Consider the following 22652-nt stretch of genomic DNA (forward strand, 5'->3'; position numbering starts at 1 on the left):
ATGAGGTAGTAATGCTACCTCTGACAAGCATGTAAGCTAAGTTTTCTTCCACTACATTAAAATCATACAATCTGTTTCTCTATTGAAACAATCAGTTTAAGCAAGTTAAGCACAAAGGCTTAGCAGTTGCTTAATTGTAATAGCGTGGGCAGCAGTGGTTAGCACCACAGCCTCATAGCTCTAGGGACTCGGGTTCAATTCTGGGTACTGCCTGTGCGGAGTTTGCAAGTTCTCCCTGTGACCGTGTGGGTTTTCGCCGGGTGCTCTGGTTTCCTCCCACCGCTAAAGACTTGCAGGTGATAGGTAAATTGCCCCCAGTGTAGGTAGGTGGCAGGGAATATGGGATTAGTGTAGGATTAGTATAAATAGGTGGTTCTTGGTCGGCACAGACTCGGTGGGCTGAAGGGCCTGTTTCAGTGCTGCAACTCTAAATAAAATCAACATTAGGTGGAGTTCAATCACAGGGATCCTGACATCTTTAGGAAAAACAGGCATCAAACCAAACTGCATCAAGAAAAGAAAAATTTTAATTGGATAGATAATTTGACACAATTTCAATATATTAGTGTACAAAATGAAGCAAATACATAGTCGCCAATATATCCCTATGCAAGATCTGTTGGATTTTTAAAAAAAAATTCAAAAGCAGAAACAGAATCGCTACTGAGAAGTATAACTGTTGCATATCTTCTACATCAGTTTACTCAAATTATATAGTACATTTCAAACCATTTGCAAGGAAATTTTTTTTTTTTTTTAAACTCTTCACTCCTGTTTGTATCACCTGGTGCAATAAGTGATTGCATTAAGCCAAGTGTCTAATGTGTAAGCTCTAGGAATACAAGGAACTTCAAGTTCCAGAAAACGCAGAACAGGAGTAGTCACTGGATGACTATTCACCTCTTTTATGGAAGAGAGAGACAGAGATGAGAATTTAATCCATGCCATGCCAATGAAATGCACTGTTGCTATGACCTCAATATTCATACATGGCTTAAGCTAGATTTGCTTTCTCTTCAATTGGACACCTTCCATCATTTTACTGAGAGTAGGCCGATTGTGGGGTAATTGGTAAAAATAGATTTGTCCTGCTGCTTATGTACAGGACATAGCTGGGCAATTTTCCACTTTGTTGGATAGATGCTAGTGTTGTAGCTATACTGAAACAGCTTGGTTAGAGCTGCAGCTAGTTCTGAAGCACAAGTCTTCAGCATTACAGCTGAGATGTTGTCGGGGCCCATAGCCTCTGCTGTGTCGTGCATTCAGCTGTTCCTTGATATCACAGAGTGAACTGAATTGCCTAAAGACATCTGTGATGGTGAGGACCTGAGGAAGAGATAGAGATGGATCATTCACTCAATTTTTCTGGTTAAAGATGGTTGAAAACGCTTTAGCCTGGTCTTTTGCACTAATGTGCTGGGCTCTTCCATCATTGAAGATGTGGATGTCCATGGATCTGCCTACTCTGGTTAGTTATTTAATTGTCCATCATTACAACTGGATGTGGCAGGACTGCAGAGCATTGATCGGATCTGTTGGTTGTGAGATGGTTTAGCTGTTATAGCTGTAGCAGGTTACTTCTGTTGTTTAGCACACATGTAGTTCTGTGCTGCAGCTTCACCAGTTTGGCAACTAATTTTTAGGTACATCTGGTGTTGCTCTTGGCATGCTCTCCTACATTTATTGAACAAGGATTGGCCCCCGGCTTGATGGTAATGGTAGAGCGAGGGATATGCTCTGCATTGAGGTTACAGATTGTAACGGAATACAATGCTGCTGCTGGCAGCTGTCATGCCTCATGGATGCCCAGTTTTGCGCTGCTAGATCTGATGAGCTTATCCCATTTAACACAGTGCTAGTGCCACACAGCACAATGGAGGGTGTTCTCAGTAAGGATAGGACTTCATCTCCACAAGGACTGTGCAGTGCTCACTTCTACCAATACTGTCACATAGATGCATCTGCAACAGCTAGACTGGTGAGGATGAGGTCAACTAGTTTTTCTCTCGCCTTGATTCTTACTACCTGCCATCACGCAGTCTGGCTGCTATATGCTTCAGGACTTGTCCAGCTACCACACCACTCTTGGTAATGGACGCTGAATTTTGCCAACCAGGGTGCATTGTGCCCTTGATACTCATGGTGCTTCTTCCAAGTGGTGTCGAATCAGTACTACTCCACAGGATGATCAGCTGAGAAAGGGCACCAGGTGGCAATCGGCTGGAGCTTTCCTTGCCCAAGTTTGACCAGCTGCCACAAGATGACATGGGATTCAGAGTCAATGCTGAGGACTCCCTGGGCCACTGCCTCAGAGTGCCACCATCTCTGCTGGGTCTGTCCTAGCAGTGGGACAGGAACTACCCTGGGATGGTGATGGAGAAGGCTGGGACAATTTGTATTAAGATTATGTCAGGCTGTTGCTTGACTAGTGTGTAGGACAGCTCTCCCAATTTTGGCACAAGTCCCCAGCTGTCAGCAAGAAGGACTTTGCAGGATCAATTGGGTTGGGTGCAATTTTGTCAGGTCCAGTTCCTAGGTCGATGCCAGGTGGTCTATCCAGTTTTATTCTAATCTTTTTATTTCTGCTTGATACAAGTGAGTGGCTTGCAAAGCCACTTCAGACAGCAGTTAAGAGTTAACCAGATTACTGCAAGTCTGGTGTCACATATAGGCCAGACTGTGCTAAAACAGCAGATTTCCTTCGCCAAGGACATTAGTGAACAAATTGGGTTTCTACAAGAATCCAGTAGCTTTCATTACTGATACTAACTTTTTGTTCCAGATTTGTATTTAATTAACTGAATTTAAATTCCTCAAGCATCATGGTGGGATTTGAACTCATGTCCCTGGATCATTAGTCCAGGCATTTGGATTACCAGTTCAGTAACAACCACTGCTACCATACCTGATCAGTTAACTTCTAACTGTTTGCTGACAACACACAATTTTACCTCTATTATTGTGCTGTCTGACTGCCCAGCTGGACATTAAAAAAAGATAGTTACTGGTGAAGTCCATTTGTTCCATTTTAGTTTGTCTATCTACAATAACCCTAAAGACCACTGCAATATCCAATTGTTTGTTAAATAATTTTAGGGTTTGCACTTTCATTACACTATACAAGAGGCCATTGCAAATTTTGATAACTGAGCAGAACTTGTTGATATCAGTCCTAAATTTGCCTTCTGCTGGTTTTAAGTTGTACATCCTTGTTCTCTTGCAATTTAACAAAATAAATGTCCAAATTTACCTTTTCAATTATTGTTTACTGTCTTGTGTACCTCTAAGTTCATCTCTCAGATATCTCATTTCAAGACTGAAGTCCAAGTCTGTCCAGTCTTTCCTCACATCTCAAAATCCTAACATGAGTGTGATCAGGTTGTGACTTCTTTTTTGACTGCTCAAATGCCTTCCCCTTGCTTTTAAGTAAGCAGAAATTCACATGGTATTCAAAGATGATTTGACCAGAGTACTGTACAGTTTGGTCACAACTTCCTATTGTTGCTCTGCATTAATTGGACATATTCAAGTTGCGGATGTACCAGAACTTTTTCCAACTCAATACTGGTAAAAATCAAGGTCATCCTGCTTGCTTCCCACAAATACATACCACCATCCCAACCCCTTTGTTGCTCACTCCAACAGGATGCTGGATAACGTTATCACCAAGATTAACTGTATCCTTTATCAATTGTCACCATCCCCATCTCCCCACCAATGCCTAAAAACTCACTCATTCTATACCTTCGCCACTTCCAAGCTAGTCTTCTGCAACTCCAGCTGAGTTTCTTCCAACGTCAACTCCAACTCATCTGCAATTCTGATCTTGATGTTCTCAATTTTGAATCTTGACTTTGTTAATCTCTATTGGCTTCATCACCTTGTAGGTTCATGTCAATATCTTTGTGCTCAGTAACTAATCTCTCTATGGCCTTGTATCACCATACATCTCCAGTTTGACCTCTGTTCTTTCAATTCAACCAACCTTGCACTCTGGAATTCTTTTTCTATTACCTTCAACCTTGCTATTACTCTCCCCATATGCAAAATCTGCTTCAAAACCTACCTTGCAATGGCAACTCTGGTTCCAACCTCTTACTGTCCCCGCTTGACTTTGCTCCGGGGTGGGTTGGTTGCACCAGTGTCCTAGAGATTGGCCTAATTCCAGGAGACTCTAGGACAATCCTAGAGCGTTGACTATCCTAATGGAAAAGCACCAAGGAATACTAAGTATCTCTCAAAAGAGAGAAAAGCAAAAAAAAAAAAGGCCATACTGAGGCTTTTCTTATGCACCACCATCTGGCAGCTGGTTCTTTTTCATACTGAGAACTGGAGAAAACATTGCACACTACTAGCATGAAGACCATAAAGACAAAGGACGATAATTATCTTTGGAAAACAAAACAAATATTAATGGCATATTTGAGCAGAACTCTATTCAAAATAGGATCAGGGAGGTACATTAGTGCGGGCTAGGTATTTATATACATGAGGACAAGGAGACACAACAAAGGGCAACTATTTGCTAATCCCGAAGTAGATGGAAAGTATCTGTATTTGATTATTAGCAATTACTCTCTCTCTGACATCATGCCCCTCATCATTTCCAGGGTAAGCAAAAATGATATGGTTTCTTTTGAGATTTACATTGTGGGGTCTCAACTTTCCCTTCCCATTATTTTTATGCAGGACCCTTGTGATCAATCCTCAATTTTTAAGAAACTGTTCAGAATTCCACACCTCCTTTGCAAAATTGGGAACAATCAACACCTTCCCCACTAGCTTAATGAGTAACTGCACCATACAAACCAGGAAAGTCCCAGGTTGAACCTCTGGTTTACACTAAATTAGTTGATCTTAGACAGGTCAGTAGTAAAGACACAATTGGCTCAACATACTTATATAGGCAAGGGGAAAAACAAAAATCTGCAAAAGGTTCCTTGCTCTCAACAGCTATCCAGTGATCCCTGCTGAAAATGTGCATGTATGTTACTGTCATGTAAGGATATGATTGGTTTCAGGTGTAATAATTCCAAGGTTGCAGATCCCCTCCCCCAACTTTTTCCAGTACATTGATGGCTGTATCAGTGCCATTTCCTGCTCCCACCCCAAAATGGAAAACTTTATCAACTTTGCTTCCAGTTTCCACCCTTCTTTCACCTTTACATGGTCCATCTCCGATGCTCCATTTCCTGCCCCGACTTCTCTGTCTCCATCTCTGGAGATGGACTGTCTACTAATATTCATTATAAGCCCGACTCCCACAGCTACCTCTACTACACTTCTTCACACCCTGCCTCCTGTAAGGACTCCATTCCATTCTCCCAGTTTCTGTGTCTCTGACGCATCTGCACTGATGATGCAACCTTCCACAACAGTGCCTCTGATATGTCTTCCTTTTTCCTCAACCGAGGATTCCCCCCCCACTGTGGTTGACAGGGCCCTCAACTGTGTTTGACCCATTTACTGCATTTCTGCCCTCACGCCTTCCTCTCCCTCCCAGAATCGCAATAGGGTTCCCTTTGTCTTCACTTTCCGCCCCACCAGCCTCCACATCCAGAGGATCATCCTCTGCCATTTCCGCCACCTACAGCGTGATGCCACCACCAAATACATCTTCCCCTCCCCTCAGCATTTTGAAGGGATCATTCCCTCCATGACACCCTGGTCCACTCCTCCATTACCTCTGACACATTGTCCCCTTCCCATGTAACGGCAGGAGGTGTAATACCTGCCCTTTTGCCTCCTCTCTCCTCACTGTCCAAGGCCCCAAACACTCCTTTCAGGTGAAGCAGCAATTTACTTGTACTTCTTTCAATTTAGTATACTGTATTCGTTGCTCACAATGCAGTCTCCTCTACATTGGGGAGACCAAACACAGATTGGGTGACCCCTTTGCGGAACACCTCCACTCAGTCCGAAAACATGACCCCGAGCTTCTGGTTGCTTGCCATTTCAACATTCCCCCTGTGCTCTCATGTCAAGATTTCTGTCTTTGGCCTGCTCCAGTGAACATCAACGCAAGCTCGAGGAGCAGCACACTACAGGCTTGCGGACTGAACATTGAGTTCAATAACTTCAGAGCATGACTGGCCTGTTTTAAAATATTTTTTAACCATGTGCCTGCTTTTTTTGTAGTCATGTAGCTGCTCATTATTCTGCTATGAACAGTCTCTCTGGACTAATGCTTTGTCTTTCACCACAAGCATTAACACACAATTTGCCTTTGTCCCAGGACAGCTTTGCTATTTAATCACTGCCCTATCAAACATCTTCCCCTTTGTTCTCTTACCCACCCCCCTCCCCTTCACTTGCTTAAAACCTAATTATTTTCTAACCGTTGCTAGTTCTGAGGAAAAGTTACAGACCTGAAATGTAAATTTTGCTTCTCTCTCCACAAATGCTGCCAGACCTGCTGAGTTTTTCCAGCACTTTCAGATTTTGTTGCACATTTCCAGCATCTGCAGTATTTTGCTTTCATATTATGCTGATGGCGTTAGAGTGAAATGCCAGGTATCTGCCGCTTCTCATGGAACCATTGTTCAGCATGAATCATGACTGGAGGAAAAACTGGGAGAGTAGTTGAAATAAATCTATGCATTTGAGAAGTTATCAGGACGAGAGGGAAACAGAAGTGTTAGCAGAGGTTTAGGAACACAGCACCTGTCCACCCTCAAGACTATAAGGGAACCTAGGAATGAGTAAGCAAAAAGCACCAGAATCAACCTCCAAGTTTAGCCTGAAGCATTCTGACACCAACTGCAAGAGAATGGAGCATATTATAAAGAAAGCAAAAACAAGAGTGAAGTTAATTAATTAAACATGAAGAAAGTCGTAATTTATACATTTATTTAAGAATTGGCATGTATTGATAATTAATTTTGAATGTCCTCAGTATTATTCCAGTCTAATATACTAATTGTTACAATCTGGTCACCAAAAGATGCAGATTATCCTTCAACACATGTCCCTTTGTCTATTGACAGTAGTCTCTGTTCCAATCATCATCTGAAAATGTTATTAAAAATCTATTGAATGGAATGCTTGTAATCAAAGGGAGTTGTTAATGGCCTGGGCTTGGTTGTGAATGGTCCATTATCACAGGCTATTTGAATGAGCTGCAGCTAAAGAGCATACCAACTGAGGAGGACTGGAGGATGCTATTGGTCGAGCAGTCATACAAAAAAACCTTCAAAAATTGTAAAAAGGGGATATAACTAAACATCATAAATTTCCTTAGACTATAAATATTGATTAGGGAAGGCAATGACATGTTGGAAAGGGAGGATGTCCTTGAAGGGGCAAGGACAGAATCCATTTGGCTAGAGTCGAGAAGCAAAATGGGTATGATCACATTACTAGGGGTATTCTATAGGCCTCCAATTAATGAGTTGAAATAGAGGGGCAAATCTGCAGGGAAATCACAGAGATGTGCAAGAACTATAGAGCGGTGATATTGGGGGACTTTAATTACCCAAATATCAATTGGGATAACTCTAGAGTAAAGGGAAGGAATTTCTGAAATGTGTTCAGGAGAACTTCCTTGATCAGTATGTTCTCAGCCCAACTAGAAAGGAGGCATTGCTGGATCTGGTGCTGGGAAATGAGGTGGGCCAAGTGTCTGTCGGGGAGTACTTGGGTAAGAGTGAACATCGCATCATAAGGTTTAGATTAGTAATGCAGAAAAGGAACAAAAATAAAGGTACAGCACCTAGATTGGAAGCGAGCTAATTCAATGCGACGAGACGGGATCTAGCCAGGGTAGAATGGAAACAAAGACCGACAGGAAGAGCTGTATTGGAACAATGAGTTATCTTTAAGGAAGAGATGATTCAGGTACAGACTAGGTACATTCCAACGAGGGCAAAAGGTAAGGGAACCAATAACATGGCTCCCTGGATGACGAGGGAGATAGAAATCTTGAAACAGAAAAAGAGGGTGGATGATGCATGTCAGGTGAATTCTTCAAGTGACAGCCAGGCCATATACGATAAGTTTAGAGGGAAGGTGAAGAGAAAAATTAGACCAGCAAAGCGAGAATATGAGAGGTGAACCCAAAATTCATCTACTGGCAGGAAGTGGATAATAAGAGGTGGAGTGGGGCCTATTAGGTACAAAGAGGGTAACATATGCTTAGAGGTGCAGGGCAAGGCTAATATACATAATGAGTACTTTGTATGTGTTCACTAAGAAAGTGGAATCTGAAAATATCGGTAGAAGTGGAGTAGATAAAGGCGAGAGAGAGTAAAAATTGAGAGGGGTGAGGTACTAAAAAGGCTGGCTATGCTTGGGTAGATAAGTCACCTGGTGCAGTTGTCTTGCAACCCAAGTTGCTAAAAGAAGTGGGGATGGAGATAGTGGAAGGACTTGCCATAATCTTCCCATCTTCCCTGGATATGGGAGAGGAGCCAGAGGATTGGAGTGTGGCAAATGAGACACCCTTGTCCAAGAAAGGGTACAAGGACAGTCCTAGTAACTACAGGCCAGTTAGTTTATCAGTGGCAAATAAGGTTTTAGAAACTATAATCAGGGGGGGAAAAAAAAACACACATTTGGAGAGATTCGAGTTAATTAAGGATAGCCAGCATGGATTCGTAAAAGACAGATCATGCTTGCCTAATCTAATTGAATTTTTTGATGAAGTAACAGAGCAAGTTGATTATATGGATTTTGAGAAAGCGTTGTTAATGTACCACATAGAAGGCTGATTAACAAAATTGAGACTCATGGAATAGGAGGGTCAGTGTCCAATTGGATAAAAAAAATTTGCTTAAGGACAGAAAACAGTGAGTTTTAGTGAATGGTTGTTTTTCAGACTAGAGGATGGTAGACCGTGGCATTCCCCAAGGGTCAGTGCTGTGAACCACTGATTCTTTTGCTATATATAAATAACCTGGATCTTAGAACAGAGTATAGAAGCTCAAAATTTGCTGATGAAAGCAAACTTGGGAGGTGAAGCAAATAGTGAGGATGATATGAACTGCCTGCAACAGGACATAGATAGGCTAGCCAAATGAGCAGAGAGGTGGCAGATGGAATTTAATACTGACAAGTGTGAGGTGATGCATTTTAGCAGAAGAAATAGGGAGAGGCAATATATACTTAATGGCACAGTTCTAAAGTGTGTGCAGGAACAGAGGGACCTGGGGGTGCTTGTGCATCAATTTTGCAAGGTGGCAAGACATATTGAGAGAGTGTTGAATAAAGCATATGGGATCTTGGGCTTCATAAATAGAGGCAGAGTACAAAAGCAGGGAAGTTATGCTGAACCTTTATAAAGCTCTGGTTAGGCCCCAACTGGAGTATTGTGTCCAGTTCTGGTCACCACATTTAGAAAGGATGTGAGGATCCTCGAGAGGGTGCAGAGGAGATTTATCAGAATGGTTTCAGGGATGGGGGATTTTAGTTACAAGGTTAGGTTAGAAAAGCTGGAGTTGTTCTCCTTAGAACAAAGGAGATTGAAGGAAGATTTAAAATGTACAAGATTATGACAGGCTTAGACATGTTAGACAGGAAAAAACTGTTCCCATTAACAAATGGTACAAGGATTACAGGACACAGATTGAAGATTCTGGCAAGAGATGCAGGGGGAATATGAAGAACAACTTTTTTTTAATGCATCAGGTGGTAATGACCTGGAACAAGGGTGGTGGAAGCAGAGACAATCGATGACTTCAAAAAGGAAACTGGATGGCCACTTGAAGGGCTATGGGGATCGAGCCGGGGAGTGGGACTGACTGAATAGCTCCGTGGAGAGCCAGCATGGAATCAATGCACTGAATGGTCTCCTTCAGTGTCGTAAATAATTCTATGACTCTGACTAATTCTTTCAGCTAGGACAGCACTCTGTCCATCCATGTTTATCTGCAGACACAGAACCTCACACCCAATCATTACATTTTAAGTGTTTTAGGAGCACAGGCAAAAACACTCATTCAGTCTGTACACTGATATAAGCTCTCCACAAGTGTGCAAAGTGTCACAGTCTAAGGAACACCTTTAAACCTAAATGATCATTGTATTGGAAGATATACTCTATGCAGTGCCATAATCCTAGTGATGCAAGACTGTTTCTCCAGGGTAATCTTTCACGATTCACCTCACTTGTAGGTTGGGGTTCTATTCCAGAGTTAGTCACTGGCACATCGCTACATGGCAGAAACTGCTTTACAGGAACACTAAAGTTGCAGTAAAAACTCATGCAGGGACCATGTCTAATTCATCTGCTTATGTCTTTGTCAGGCAAGCCTCCCACCTGCCAAGAATGAGACACATATTTTGCTTCATGTACATTAAAACTTAAAATTGGTGCCGGGAAGAAAAGAGGGCCCATCACAAGGAACTGCCAGGCCCCTCGCCAGAAAGACCTTTTTTGCATGCTAGCAGAGAGTGCTGGAACAAGGGACCCAGTCCTTGCTTCCCTAATACACAGAAGTGGTCAGACCAGTTTAGTCGCATGACTAACTGGCCGTTGGTTTTTTGAATTTGAACTGGCCACAGAAATTTGAACTCAAAGCTGTTTGTTCCTGGACTGAGAACATCTCTCTCCTGTCTGCTCTCATTTTGCTCTCACCAGCTTCGGAAATCAATGAAGACATATGAACACCAAGAGAGAAAAGTCTCCTACAGTGAACAAGGTTTAAGAAGGATACTGGGCCCCAACGAAAAGCAAGACTACCTGCAATCAAGGACCCTACAGCGAGCTCGTAGCACAGTAAAAAAAAAAACCCTCTTCAGAGATTTCCTCAAACTTCTCCATTTTATTTTTTCTTCTGCTCTTTTCTGTCCCTATTTGTATGTGTATCGTGTGTGCATCGTATATCCGTAGGCGTTAACCTAATTAGAGTTTAAGTTTAATAAATTTCACTTTTCTTCTTTAAACCTAAGAAAACCTGGTGTGCTCATTTCTTTGCCTTATAATTGGAAAGTGGTGAACAAAGATTCACCAAGGGGGAGCTCAAAACACTGTGTTTAAATGTAAAACCCTGTTACAATAGACCAGGTGAAGACAGTAAAAGACCCCTAGACACCTTGCTCACCTGGTTGTAATTTTATTAACTGTACCTTAAGACAGCTTCACAGATTATAGTCAGCCCTTTTACAAGGGAAGCAAACACGGAATCTACTGCTATTCTCTCCTTGAGTGTTCCTCCCTCATTCCCTAAGCAAAAAGCTTTGCCTTTGCAGGAGGAAGACTCATGGATATTTCTATTACAGAACTGCCTCCACTGAATCTACCTATAACTAGATTAAAGTTTTAAATCCACTTAACTTCACAACTCTCTGTCCAAACACCTTCTCTGACAGGACAAAGAGCAATTTAAGGCAAGGTTAAAAAAAAAAAATCACATTTCTGGCTTGTACCAACAGACGTAACTCTATCCTTAGCCAGAGCAAAATGATAGGTGGTAGTATCAAGCACTTCTGGATACAACCGTTTCTGTTCCCCTGGAAAACCTACACTTTAAATTAGGTGATGATACCTTCAGGGGCACAAGTGCTATCCCATTTATGTTGAAAAATTATAATATGATGGTTAATGCCTTAGGTATCTTGAACCAGTACCAGCTTTCACTTTAGGCTACTAAATCTTAAATACATTTGTGAAAACTTTCTTGCTAAAAAGGACGAAGAAAAACAGAAAAAAATTATGGTTCTTTGAAGACTTTTACTTGGTTTTACTATTCAAAAAACAAGAAAAAAACCCCACAGTTTATGATTCAAGTGTAGTGAAAAGTACTCCTGCTTTTCCCTGGTCAAAGGTAGCAACCTTTTTACCGGGGCTATATTACTAAAGTACCCAAACAATTTTAGTTCACATACCAATATTAATTCAAAACAAAAATACACATTTCTGCATTAAAAATTACTTCACGGAGTAATCACCCCATCAATAAAACAAGGACCCAGCAGTAACCTTCAAAGCAGCAAGAAAAAAAAACACTTCACTGAGAGAATGAAAGTACTTCTGCATTTTAGGTGCTATATGATGTATTACACAAAAAAAAACTAACACCTTTGCTTTGGTCAGTGGGAGCAGGCTGTACTCCATAGTGTAAATATAATGAAGACAACTACATCAAATACGTGAGTTAGTGCAGTCAGAGAACAAGTGGTTCATCCATTAAAGCTCATTCTCATGTACATTACAAACATTGCACAAATGCAAACTGAAATCTGTAAAAAGTGCAATTCAATTACTAATTGAAAGAGGTGTACCTGATGTGAAATGCTTGAACAGAGAAAAATAGTTGGGAGGGAAGGAAAAAAGTTCACATCTATTTTTCCATGGGCCTCTTCCTTCCCCCTACCAAAAATCATAAAACATTCTACAGTGAAACATTCAAGTGTGATTATGCTGAAAGATCTACAATTCTTCTTATACATTCAATGAAATGCATGAAGACCGATTAAGAGAAGTTAAAACTGGTCCCGCTCTGCAATAACCACACAATTTGAAACCAGATTGTACAGCTGCCTTCAAAACAATGAGGTCAAGACTGCCTATAGCAGGCATGAACCAAAATACATGGTAATATGTCTTTTTAAACCTGGCTTGGGGGCAGGTGGGGCAGTGGTGGAGGGCAAGTCAGATTAAAAATCCTATTTCAACATAAAAATTTAAGGAAACGTCATTAAAACTTATGTTTTTAAAAAAATCAAATTTTTCTCAACAGAAAATGCACTGACACAGGGCAATTTCACATTTAAAAGAACGTTCCAGCATTAGGCAAAAAGAAACAGCAGCAAAAATAACACGGCAAAAAGTCAAAATATCCTCTTTTTCTTGTAATAGGAATCAGCATAATGGCCACCGAGGCCTTGCGAGTGTTGCCCAACATAGCCGCCATCTGGACTCACTTCTGGGGAAGGCAGGAGGTAGGAAGATGCACGTTTCTGGCCTGTCACTGGAGACTTAAGGAAAATAATGAACAATTTAATCTGAGATCTTGTTTAAAAAAAAACTGATCTTGAAAATTGTTTCTATTAAACAGTAATACAAAAGCAAAATACTGTGGATGCAGGAAATCTGAAATAAGAACAGAGAATGCTGGAAATACTCAGCAGGTTAACAATTTCGCTCTCCGTAGATGCTGCAAGTCTTGCTGAGTATTTCCAGCATTTTCTAATTTTATTAAACTGTCATTACCACGACAACCACTGAAATTCTTCCATGGAAAACCAGATTATTCTCCAATGACAACACATTTCTCCAACAAGAAAGTGAAGCATGCAGAATAGTGATGTCTCAGGTTTAATTTCTGGTCTCTGTTGAACTAACTCAGTCGTACTACTGTTGGTCTCAGCTCTGGAAAAGAGTGAGGGGAACAAGAAGAGAAAGCTATGTTTCCATTCCTCATTGCTATCCAGTCACTCCTGGTCACAGGATGTGTATTTCAAACTTGACTCCCATGTGACATATTTCAATGTTCCATGTTGTAAAGGTCTTACTGCATTCCTCCCCCATAGAACCACCAAAAAATGCAGCTCTATTTTGTCCTGGAAATACCAATGCCCCTTAGGACTCGATCGTCAATTTCTAATGTCCACAGTAGTTTATCTCCAAAGCATTTCAGAAGATGGCACATCGACAAATTAAGTATAACAAACTATGCTCAAGCTGAGCTCAGAATTCAAAATAACTAGATTTATTGAAAAAAATTAAACAAATAAACAGCACAAGTGTATATACAATGACAGTTGCAAATGGTTTGATCTTCTAAAACTACACTCTACTCCGAACAGTAGCAGGTATTTTGAGAGTCCCTTCATGATCTGGTGGGAACATTTCTGCACTCACTTTCAATTCCACAAAACCAAAGATCAGAACTCTTTGCAAGAGCTATCCAAAACCAATTCCACTGACCACCTCTCTTCCCATAGCCTTGCACGTTTCTCTGCTTCAATAAGATGCAATGATCTCTGCCACAACAACTCCCATGGCTAAGTATCCATACTCTTACTTATTGTCAAAATATTTCTCCTATCTCCTCACTTTTAAGTGACAATTTTAAATAGATGACTCATCATTACAGAACCCCACACCAGAAATATTTCCATATTCAATGCCATCAAAAATCTTGATAACTTTTGAAAATTCCTTAAATCTGATCTCAGCCTTCTCTGCTCCGTTTCAATGTGTCTTGGGCAATCACATGTGTACGAGGTGTCTCCAGCTGCTTCAGCTCGATCCCAGGATTCCCTAGCTTGAGGAGCAGCTGAAATCACTGCAGAGCATTAGGGAACAACAGAGTTTCCTGGATTGTATGTTCCAGGAGGTGGTCACCCCACAGGCAGTCAGAGTTCAGGATAGTAGGTGGAAGGCCATCCAGAAGAGTAGGAACAGGCAGGAAGTGCAGGAGTCTTTGCAGTGAGTGCCACTCTCCACAAGTTTGGAGACTGCTGGAAATAATGACACCTTGAAGGAGTGCAGTCCAAACCATGGCACCAGTGAGCATGGGACTGTACACGAGGGAGCATCAAAGTGCAGAAATGCAGTTGTTACAGGTGATTCCATAGTCGAGGCATTTCTGTAACCGTTATCACGAGTCCCGCATGGTGTGTTGCCTCCCTGGTGCCAGGGTATAGGACATCACTGAGAGGGTGCAGGATATTCTGCAGGAGGAAGGGAGTGAGCCAGAAGCAGTGGTACACGTCGCTGCCAATGACATAGCAAGGGCAGGCATTGAGGTCCTAAGGTCATATTTTTAGAAGCTAGGGAGGAAGTTAAAGAGTAGGACCTCGAAGGTAGTAATCCCTGGATTACTCCCAGTGCCACACATTGGCGAGAGTAGAAATTGGAAGATAAGGAGGATCAATGCATGGTTTGAAGCATGGTGCAGGAGGGAGGGCTTTAGATTCTCCCAGCATTGGGACCAGTTCTGGGGCAGAAGACACCTATTCAAAGGGGACAAGCTGCACCTCAACAGGACTGGGACCAATATCCTCATAGGGAGATTCACTATTATGGTTGGGAAGGTTTAAACTAAATTGATAAGGGGATGAGCACCAGCATATAGAAGTAAAAAAAAGGAATAAGGTGCAAAATGTGAGAGCGTTGGATAGTATTTGAGAAGGGAGTAATTCCGTATTAGATCGGAGTGGATGGAGAAGGACTACAAGGAATACAAAGACAGGATTACAATGCATGTATGTAAATACAAAGAGTGGCGAATAAGGTTGGTGAGCTACAAGCACAAATAGCAATATAGGAATATGTAGTAGCAATAACGAAAATGTTGCTTAAAAATGGTGAGGACTGGGCACTTAATATACAAGGATATAAAGTGTTCAGAAAAGATAGAGAAGGAAAACAGGGAGGTGGAGTGGCAGTATTAATTGGGCAAGACGTTCTAGCGCTGGAAAGGAAGGATTGTCCTTGAGGTGGCAAGGACAGAATCTATTTGGTTAGATGTGAGAAGCAAAATGGATATGATCATGTTACTAAGGGTATTCTATAGGCCTCCAAATAGTGAAAGAGAGACAGAGGAGCAAATCTGCAGGGAAATCACAGAGATATACAAGAACTATAGAGTGCTGACATTGGGGGACTTTAATTACCCAAATATTGATTGTGATAATTCGAGAGTAAAGGGAAGGAGGACGGAGGAATTTCTGAAATGTGTTCAGGAGAACTTCCTGAAGCCCAACTAGAAAGGAGACATTGCTGGATCTGGTGCTGGGAAATGAGGTGGGCCAAGTGTCTGTCGGGGAGCACTTGGGTAAGAGTAAACATCGTATCGGTTTAGACTAGTAATGCAGAAAAGCAAGGAATAAAATAAGGTAGAACGTTTAGATTGGAAGAGAGCTAATTCCAATGCAGATGGAATGTCCAGATTGGAAGAGGGCTAATTCCAATGCAATGAGAAGGGATCTAGCCAGGATAAAATGGAACAATGTCTATCTTTAAGGAAGAGATGCTTCAGGTACAGGCTAGGTACATTCCAACAAGGGAATCAAAAACAGGGCTCCCTGGATGATGAGGGAGATAGAGATTACGATGAAACACAAAAAAAAAGAAAGGGGGTGTATGATGCATGCCAGGTGAATTTTTCAAGTGAAAACCAGGTCACATACAATGAGTTGAGAGGGGAGGTGAAGAGGAAAAAAAGACTGGTAAAGAGAGAATATGAGAATAGAATGGCAGTCAACCTATAAAAGAGAACCCAAAAATCCTCTACCAGCATGTAAATAGTAAGCAGGCAGCACGAAGTGCAGTAGGGCCTGTTAGGGGCAAAGAGGTTAACACATGCTTAGAGGAGCAGGGCAAGACTAATATAATTGATGAGTACTTTGTATCAGTGTTCACGAAGGAAGTGGAATCTGACAGAATACTGGTAGAAGCTGAAAGAGTAGAGGTACTAAAAAAGTTGTTATGCTTAGGAGTGAATAGGTCACCTGGTCCAAAGAACAAAGAAAATTACAGCACAGGAACAGGCCCTTCGGCCCTCCAAGCCTACGCCGATCCAAATCCTCTATCTAAACCTGTCGCCTATTTTCTAAGGGTCTGTATCTCTTTACTTCCTGCCCATTCATGTATCTGTCTAGATACATCTTAAAAGACGCTATCATGCCCGCGCCTACCACCTCCGCTGGCAAAGCGTTCCATGCACCCACCACCCTCTGCGTAAAGAAATTTCTACGCATATCCCCCCTAAACATTTCCCCTTTCACTTTGAACTCGTGTCCCCTTGTAATTGAATCCCCCACTCTGGGAAAAAGCTTCTTGCTATCCACTCTGTCTATACCTCTCATGATTTTGTACACCTCAATCAGGTCCCCCCTCAACCTCCGTCTTTCTAATGAAAATAATCCTAATCTACTCAACCTCTCTTCATAGCTAGCGCCCTCCATACCAGGCAACATCCTGGTGAACCTCCTCTGCACCCTCTCCAAAGCATCCACATCCTTTTGGTAATGTGGCGACCAGAACTGCACGCAGTATTCCAAATGTGGCCGAACCAATGTCCTATACAACCGTAACATGACCTGCCAACTCTTGTACTCAATACCCCGTCCGATGAAGGAAAGCATGCCGTATGCCTTCTTGACCACTCTATTGTCCTGCGTTGCCACCTTCAGGGAACAATGGACCTGAACACCCAAATCTCTCTGTACATCAATTTTCCCCAGGACTTTTCCATTTACTGTATAGTTCACTCTTGAATTGGATCTTCCAAAATGCATCACCTCGCATTTGCCCTGATTGAACCCCATCTGCCATTTTTCTGCCCAACTCTACAGTCTATCTATATTCTGCTGTATTCTCTGACAGTCCCCTTCAGTATCTGCTACTCCACCAATCTTAGTGTCGTCTGCAAACTTGCTAATCAGACCACCTATACTTTCCTCCAAATCATTTATGTATATCACAAACAACAGTGGTCCCAGCACGGATCACACGTCTCCATTTTGAGAAATGCCAGTTGGCTTGCATCCCAGGTTGCTAAAGGAAGTGGGGATGGAGATGGCAGAAGGGCTTGCCATAATCGTCCCTGGATAGGGGGAGGTGCCAGAGGATTGGAGAGTGGCAAATGTGACACCCTTATTCAAGAAAGGGTGTAAGGATAGTTCTCACAACTACAGGCCAGTTCGTTTAACATCAGTGGTGGGTGAGGTTTCAGAAACAATATTAAGGAAAGAAATCAACAGACACTGGAGATTAGACATAACAAACACAACAGACATAAGAGATTAGCATGTAAAATTAAAGCGCATGGGATTGGGGGTAGTGTATTGCGACGGATAGAAAACTGGTTGGCTGACAGGAAACAAAGAGTAGGGATAAATGGGTCTTTTTCCGAATGGCAGGCAGTGACTAGTGGGGTACTGCAGGGATCAGTGTTAGGACCCCAGCTATTCACAATATACATTAATGATTGAGATGAGGGAACTAAATGTAATATCTCCAAATTTGCAGATGACACAAAACTGGGTGGGAGAGTGAGTCGTGAGCAGGATGCAGCGAGGCTTCAGGGTGATTTGGACAAGTTCAGTGAGTGGGCTAATGCATGGCAGATGCAGTATAATGTGGATAAATGAGAGATTATCCACTTTGGTAGTAAAAACAGGAAGGCAGATTATCTGAACCGGTATAAATTGAGAGAGGGGAATATGCAGCGAGACCTGGGTGTTCTCGTATACCAGTCGCTGAAGGTAAGCATGCAGGTGCAACAGGCGGTAAAAAAGGCAAATGGTATGTTGGCCTTCATAGCGACAGGATTCGAGTACAGGAGCAGGGATGTCTTGCTGCAATTATACAGGGCCTTGGTGAGGCCACACCTGGAATATGGTGCGCAGTTTTGGTCTCCTTACCTGAGGAAGGATGTTCTTGCTATAGAGGGAGTGCAGCGAAGGTTTACCAGATTGATTCCTGGGATGGCGGGACTGACATATGAGGAGAGATTGAGCCGGTTAGGATTATATTCGCTGGAGTTCAGAAGAGTGAGGGGGGATCTCATAGAAACCTATAAAATTCTAACAGGACTGGACAGGGTAGATGCAGGAAGGATGTTCCTGATGGTGGAGGAGTCCAGAACCAGGGCTCGTAGTCTAAGGATACGGGGTAAACCTTTCAGGACTGAGATGAGGAGAAATTTCTTCACCCAGAGAGTGGTGAGCCTGTGGAATTCGCTACCACAGAAAGCAGTTGAGGCCAAAACATTGTATGTTTTCAAGGAGTTAGGTATAGCTCTTGGGTCTAAAGGGATCAAAGGGTATGGGGCAAAAGCAGGAACAGGCTGGATGATCAGCCATGATCATAATGAATGGTGAAGCAGGCTTGAAGGGCCGAATGGCCTACTCCTGCTCCTATTTTCTATGCTTCTATGTTAATTAAGGATAGCCAGTGTGGATTTGTAAAAGGCAGATCATGCTTGACGAATCTAACGGAAATATTTGATCAAGTAACAGAGGAGGTTGAAGGGAATGCGGTGGATGTTCTCTTTCGGGATTTTAAGGAAGTGTTTGATAAGATACCACATAAAAGGTTGGTTAACAAAATTGAGGTTCATGGAATAAAAGGATCAATGCCCAATTGAATAAAATATTGGCTCAAGGACAGAAAACAGCAAATTGCTGTAAATGTTTGTTTTTTTCAGACTGGAGGATGGTAGACAATGGTGTTTCCCAAGTGTCAGTGCTGTGACCACTGCCTTTTTTATTATATACAAATGACTTGCATCTTGGAATACAGAGTAGAATCTCAAAATTTGATGATGACACCAAACTTGAAGGTGTGGCAAGCAGTGAGGATGATTGAACTGCCTGCAACAGGACAGACAGATGGCAGATGGAATTTAATACTGACAAGTGTGAGGTGATGCATTTCGGCAGAAGGAATAGGGAGAGGCAATATTTACGTAATGGCACAGTTCTAAAGAGTGTGCAGGAACAGAGGGACCTGGGGGTGGACGTGCATCGATCTTTCAAGGTGGCAGGACATATTGAGAGAGTGTTGAGTAAAGAATATGGGATCTTGGGCTTCATAAATAGAAGCATTGAGTACAAAAGCAGGGAAGTTATAAAGCTCTGGTTAGGCCCCAACTGGAGTACTGTGTCCACTTCTGGCCACCACATTTAGAAAGGATGTGAGGGTCCTTGAGAAGGTGCAGAGGAGATTTATCAGAATGGTTCTGGGGATGGGGGATTTTAGTTAGGTAAGAAAAGCTGGGGTTGTTCTCCTTAGAACAAAAGAGATTGAGAGGAGATTTAACAGAAAGGCACATGGTAATGACAGGCTTAGATAAGTTAGACAAGGAGAAACTGTTCCCATTAACTAATGGTACAAGGACTAGGGGACACAGACTGAAGGTTTTAGTAAGAGATGCAGGGGAATATGAGGAAAAATTTGTTTTTGATGCAGTGGGTGGTAATGACCTGGAACAAGGGTGGTGGAAGCGGAGACAATCGATGATTTCAAAAGAAAATTGGATGGCCACTTGAAGGAAATAGACTTGCAGGGCTACGGGGATCAAGCAGGGGAGTGTGACTGACTGGATAACTCCATGGAGAGCCGAATAACCTCATTCTGTGCCGTAAATGTCTATGACCTAACCCCAGTGTTGGATACATGAGCCAGGAGAAGCAAAAACTGGAATTTACAAAATAAACAATGCCTCTACATTCAGAACTGTTTCAAAATAAAAAAAAGAATTTTGTGCAGTGAGACATTCAATCCTGTATTAAAACCTACTTCTAGTTTCAATTTCTCCTAAAACAGCAATTTGTTTTTCCAATTTCTTGTTTCCAGTTTCACCTGCTTGCAGTACTTCCCCTTCACTCCTGCCACACAGACAGTCAAGTGGCTTGGGAAGCCCAGCTCCTTGCATTTGAAATGAAACTACAGTACATTCACTTCGATGCACATTTCCAGAGAGGTATTTTGTGAGCAAAGAGACCTCAGCAGAATTCAATGGAATCTCGAGACTTCTCAATTTTAAAAAAATTGCACATACCTTGTGGCAGGTACCCACCTCCTATTCATTTGCAATTACCACTCTCTGGTCTAGTTTTTTTTGGCTTTTGGCCAACTGAACAATTTCTGTACATTGTAACCCTAACTGCAATTTGCATCTCCCCTGCTCCTTCAGCACTTCCCCTTTTGAGCATTTCACACTCCTTCCTCCTTCATACCTCAAATTTCAAATCCTTGCTGTGTACTGCCTCCCAAAGACCCAGGCTGAATCTCTCCAAAATGCCTTGTTTCTTAGCCTTGGCATGCAAACTCTGCACTCTGATTTCAATCCACACGTAAACTTCCCAGCCCCTTCTCTGATTTCACCATCCTCCTGAACTTGTCCTTTCATATGTCATGGTCCTGTAGTTTTTTTTTCCCCGGAATATGTGGTTTGCCTTTAAGGCTGGCAAGGGATCAGTATTGCTTTAAGAACCAGCAAGCATCAGGAGTTATAGGAAAGTGCATTTTCGTTGCCTTAGAAACAGCCATTTGGAGACTGCGATTCAAAAGGTGAATTCCTAATACCATGGAAACAGCCACTGGGAATGAGCCTGTTGTGATACATTTGTTATAATTCAGTTTGAACTGGCTTTTAGTGAGACAGTTTGTTCTAACAGACTCACAGACACAGAGGACACAGCTGTAATGAGCACACCTGAAAAAGAACTGTCAACCATTTAAACTGAACGAAGAGGATTTTAGTCTGCTTAACTATAATCTCAAAATTCTAAAACATCAAGCCAAGAGAGAGATCTCGCGTAATTTAAATTGAACAAAGGGAAGTTAGACTGGGACAATCTTAAATCCCTCAAAAATTCTAAAGTCAGATTGATTCTGTTGAAAGTGTTTGCAAGTCGTTAATTGTTGAAATTCCCTAGAGAAGGAAAGCAACATCCTGTGAGGACTTCGAGCAACATTGGACTGTAAATTTGCAAGGACTCTAATTTTTTCTATTTCAAAAGTTGTTTATATCTTCATGGTGTTTAAGAATTTGGTTCTTCTAATTAAAAAGAGTTAATTTGTTGATTTAAAGACAACTGGTTTGGTTAGCCTCATTTGGGGGTTAATACATGGAACACTTTGGTTGGGTCTTTCTTTAATTTGGAAAAGTTTTAAACAATATGTTAGGCGATCTGTGGAGCGAAGGAATTGAATTATCAGTGCATCTCTCCCACCACAATCAGAATCGTATATTTTGACTGAGGGCTTTGACTGGAGCGATCAGTCATAACATATTTATTGGGGGCTCGTCCGCGACGTGAACAACATTAATTGCGGGCTCACTCAAGATTTGAATCACATATTAATTGGGTTTCTGGATTTGAATCATATCTTAATTGGGGGCTCGCTTGCAGTTGAATCATATTTAATTCGGTGGCTCACCTCAGGGATCAGAATCAGACTAATCTGGAGGGCTCACATTTGGAATCATAGTAATTACTTGTCTCTGGGATAACAATCTAAATTGGGGTCTTGCGTTTGGCATCATATTAATTGCTCACGAGCCTGGGATCTTATCAATTGGAAACTTGATTGTTGGGATCTAAATCTGACACCAATCACAAAGAAATCAAAAGAACCAGGTCTCTTGTATAATAAGGTACAATCTATACCATGGTTATGGCATTAATGGTTATATCAGAGTTTTTGGGAAAGCAGAATGTTTCCCTGAGTGACTTGATAACTTTAACTAAGAACAAATTAAAAGAATTGGCAGCGAAATTGGGGTTGGAATTGAAATCAGGTGCCAAAAAAGCAGAGATAATTGACATAATAGCCAAACATCTGGAATTGGTAGAAGATGTTGATGATACAGATGAAAGGCAATATGAGGAACAAGAAAGGGAATACGAAAGACATAAAGGTAATGGGTCCGAGAGTGATACAGTGGTATTGGCTAGGATTCAGTTAGAAATAAGAAAACTTGAACTTCAGAGAGAGAGTGAAAGAGAAGAGGGGGAATTTAAGTTAAAAGAGATGGAACTAAGACAAAGGGGTAGTCTTAAATCCAGGGAAAATTTGGGTCAGGAGGAATCTGAATTTAGATCAGGACCCAGAGAGAAGTCGTTTAAATTTAAACAGGCTCTTCCCAAGTTCGAGGAAAAGGATGTAGAGGCATTTTTCATATCTTTTGAAAAAACAGATGAAATGGCTGAAAGAAAGCTGGACATTGCTCATGCAGGGCAGGCTGGTA

At 41.8% G+C, this 22652-nt stretch overlaps 1 protein-coding gene across 2 annotated transcripts in view; it reads right to left on the bottom strand.

Annotated features, from left to right (window-relative positions):
- Nucleotides 1-633: 633 nt before the first annotated feature.
- raver2 (ribonucleoprotein, PTB-binding 2) overlaps nucleotides 634-22652 on the bottom strand; it is a 144079-nt gene continuing 122060 nt past the window's right edge. Inside the window, exon 16 of one of the 2 annotated variants that reach the window (XM_068037310.1) lies at nucleotides 634-1326. In XM_068037310.1, the coding sequence (XP_067893411.1) occupies nucleotides 1156-1326 (171 nt within the window). In that variant the 3' untranslated portion in view covers nucleotides 634-1155. Of the gene's footprint in view, nucleotides 1327-6299; nucleotides 12916-22652 lie in introns of those variants that run through there. The other variant, XM_068037311.1, reaches the window with a different exon arrangement.

This window comes from Heterodontus francisci, chromosome 8, assembly GCF_036365525.1.
Source record: "Heterodontus francisci isolate sHetFra1 chromosome 8, sHetFra1.hap1, whole genome shotgun sequence".
Lineage (NCBI taxonomy): Eukaryota > Metazoa > Chordata > Chondrichthyes > Heterodontiformes > Heterodontidae > Heterodontus > Heterodontus francisci.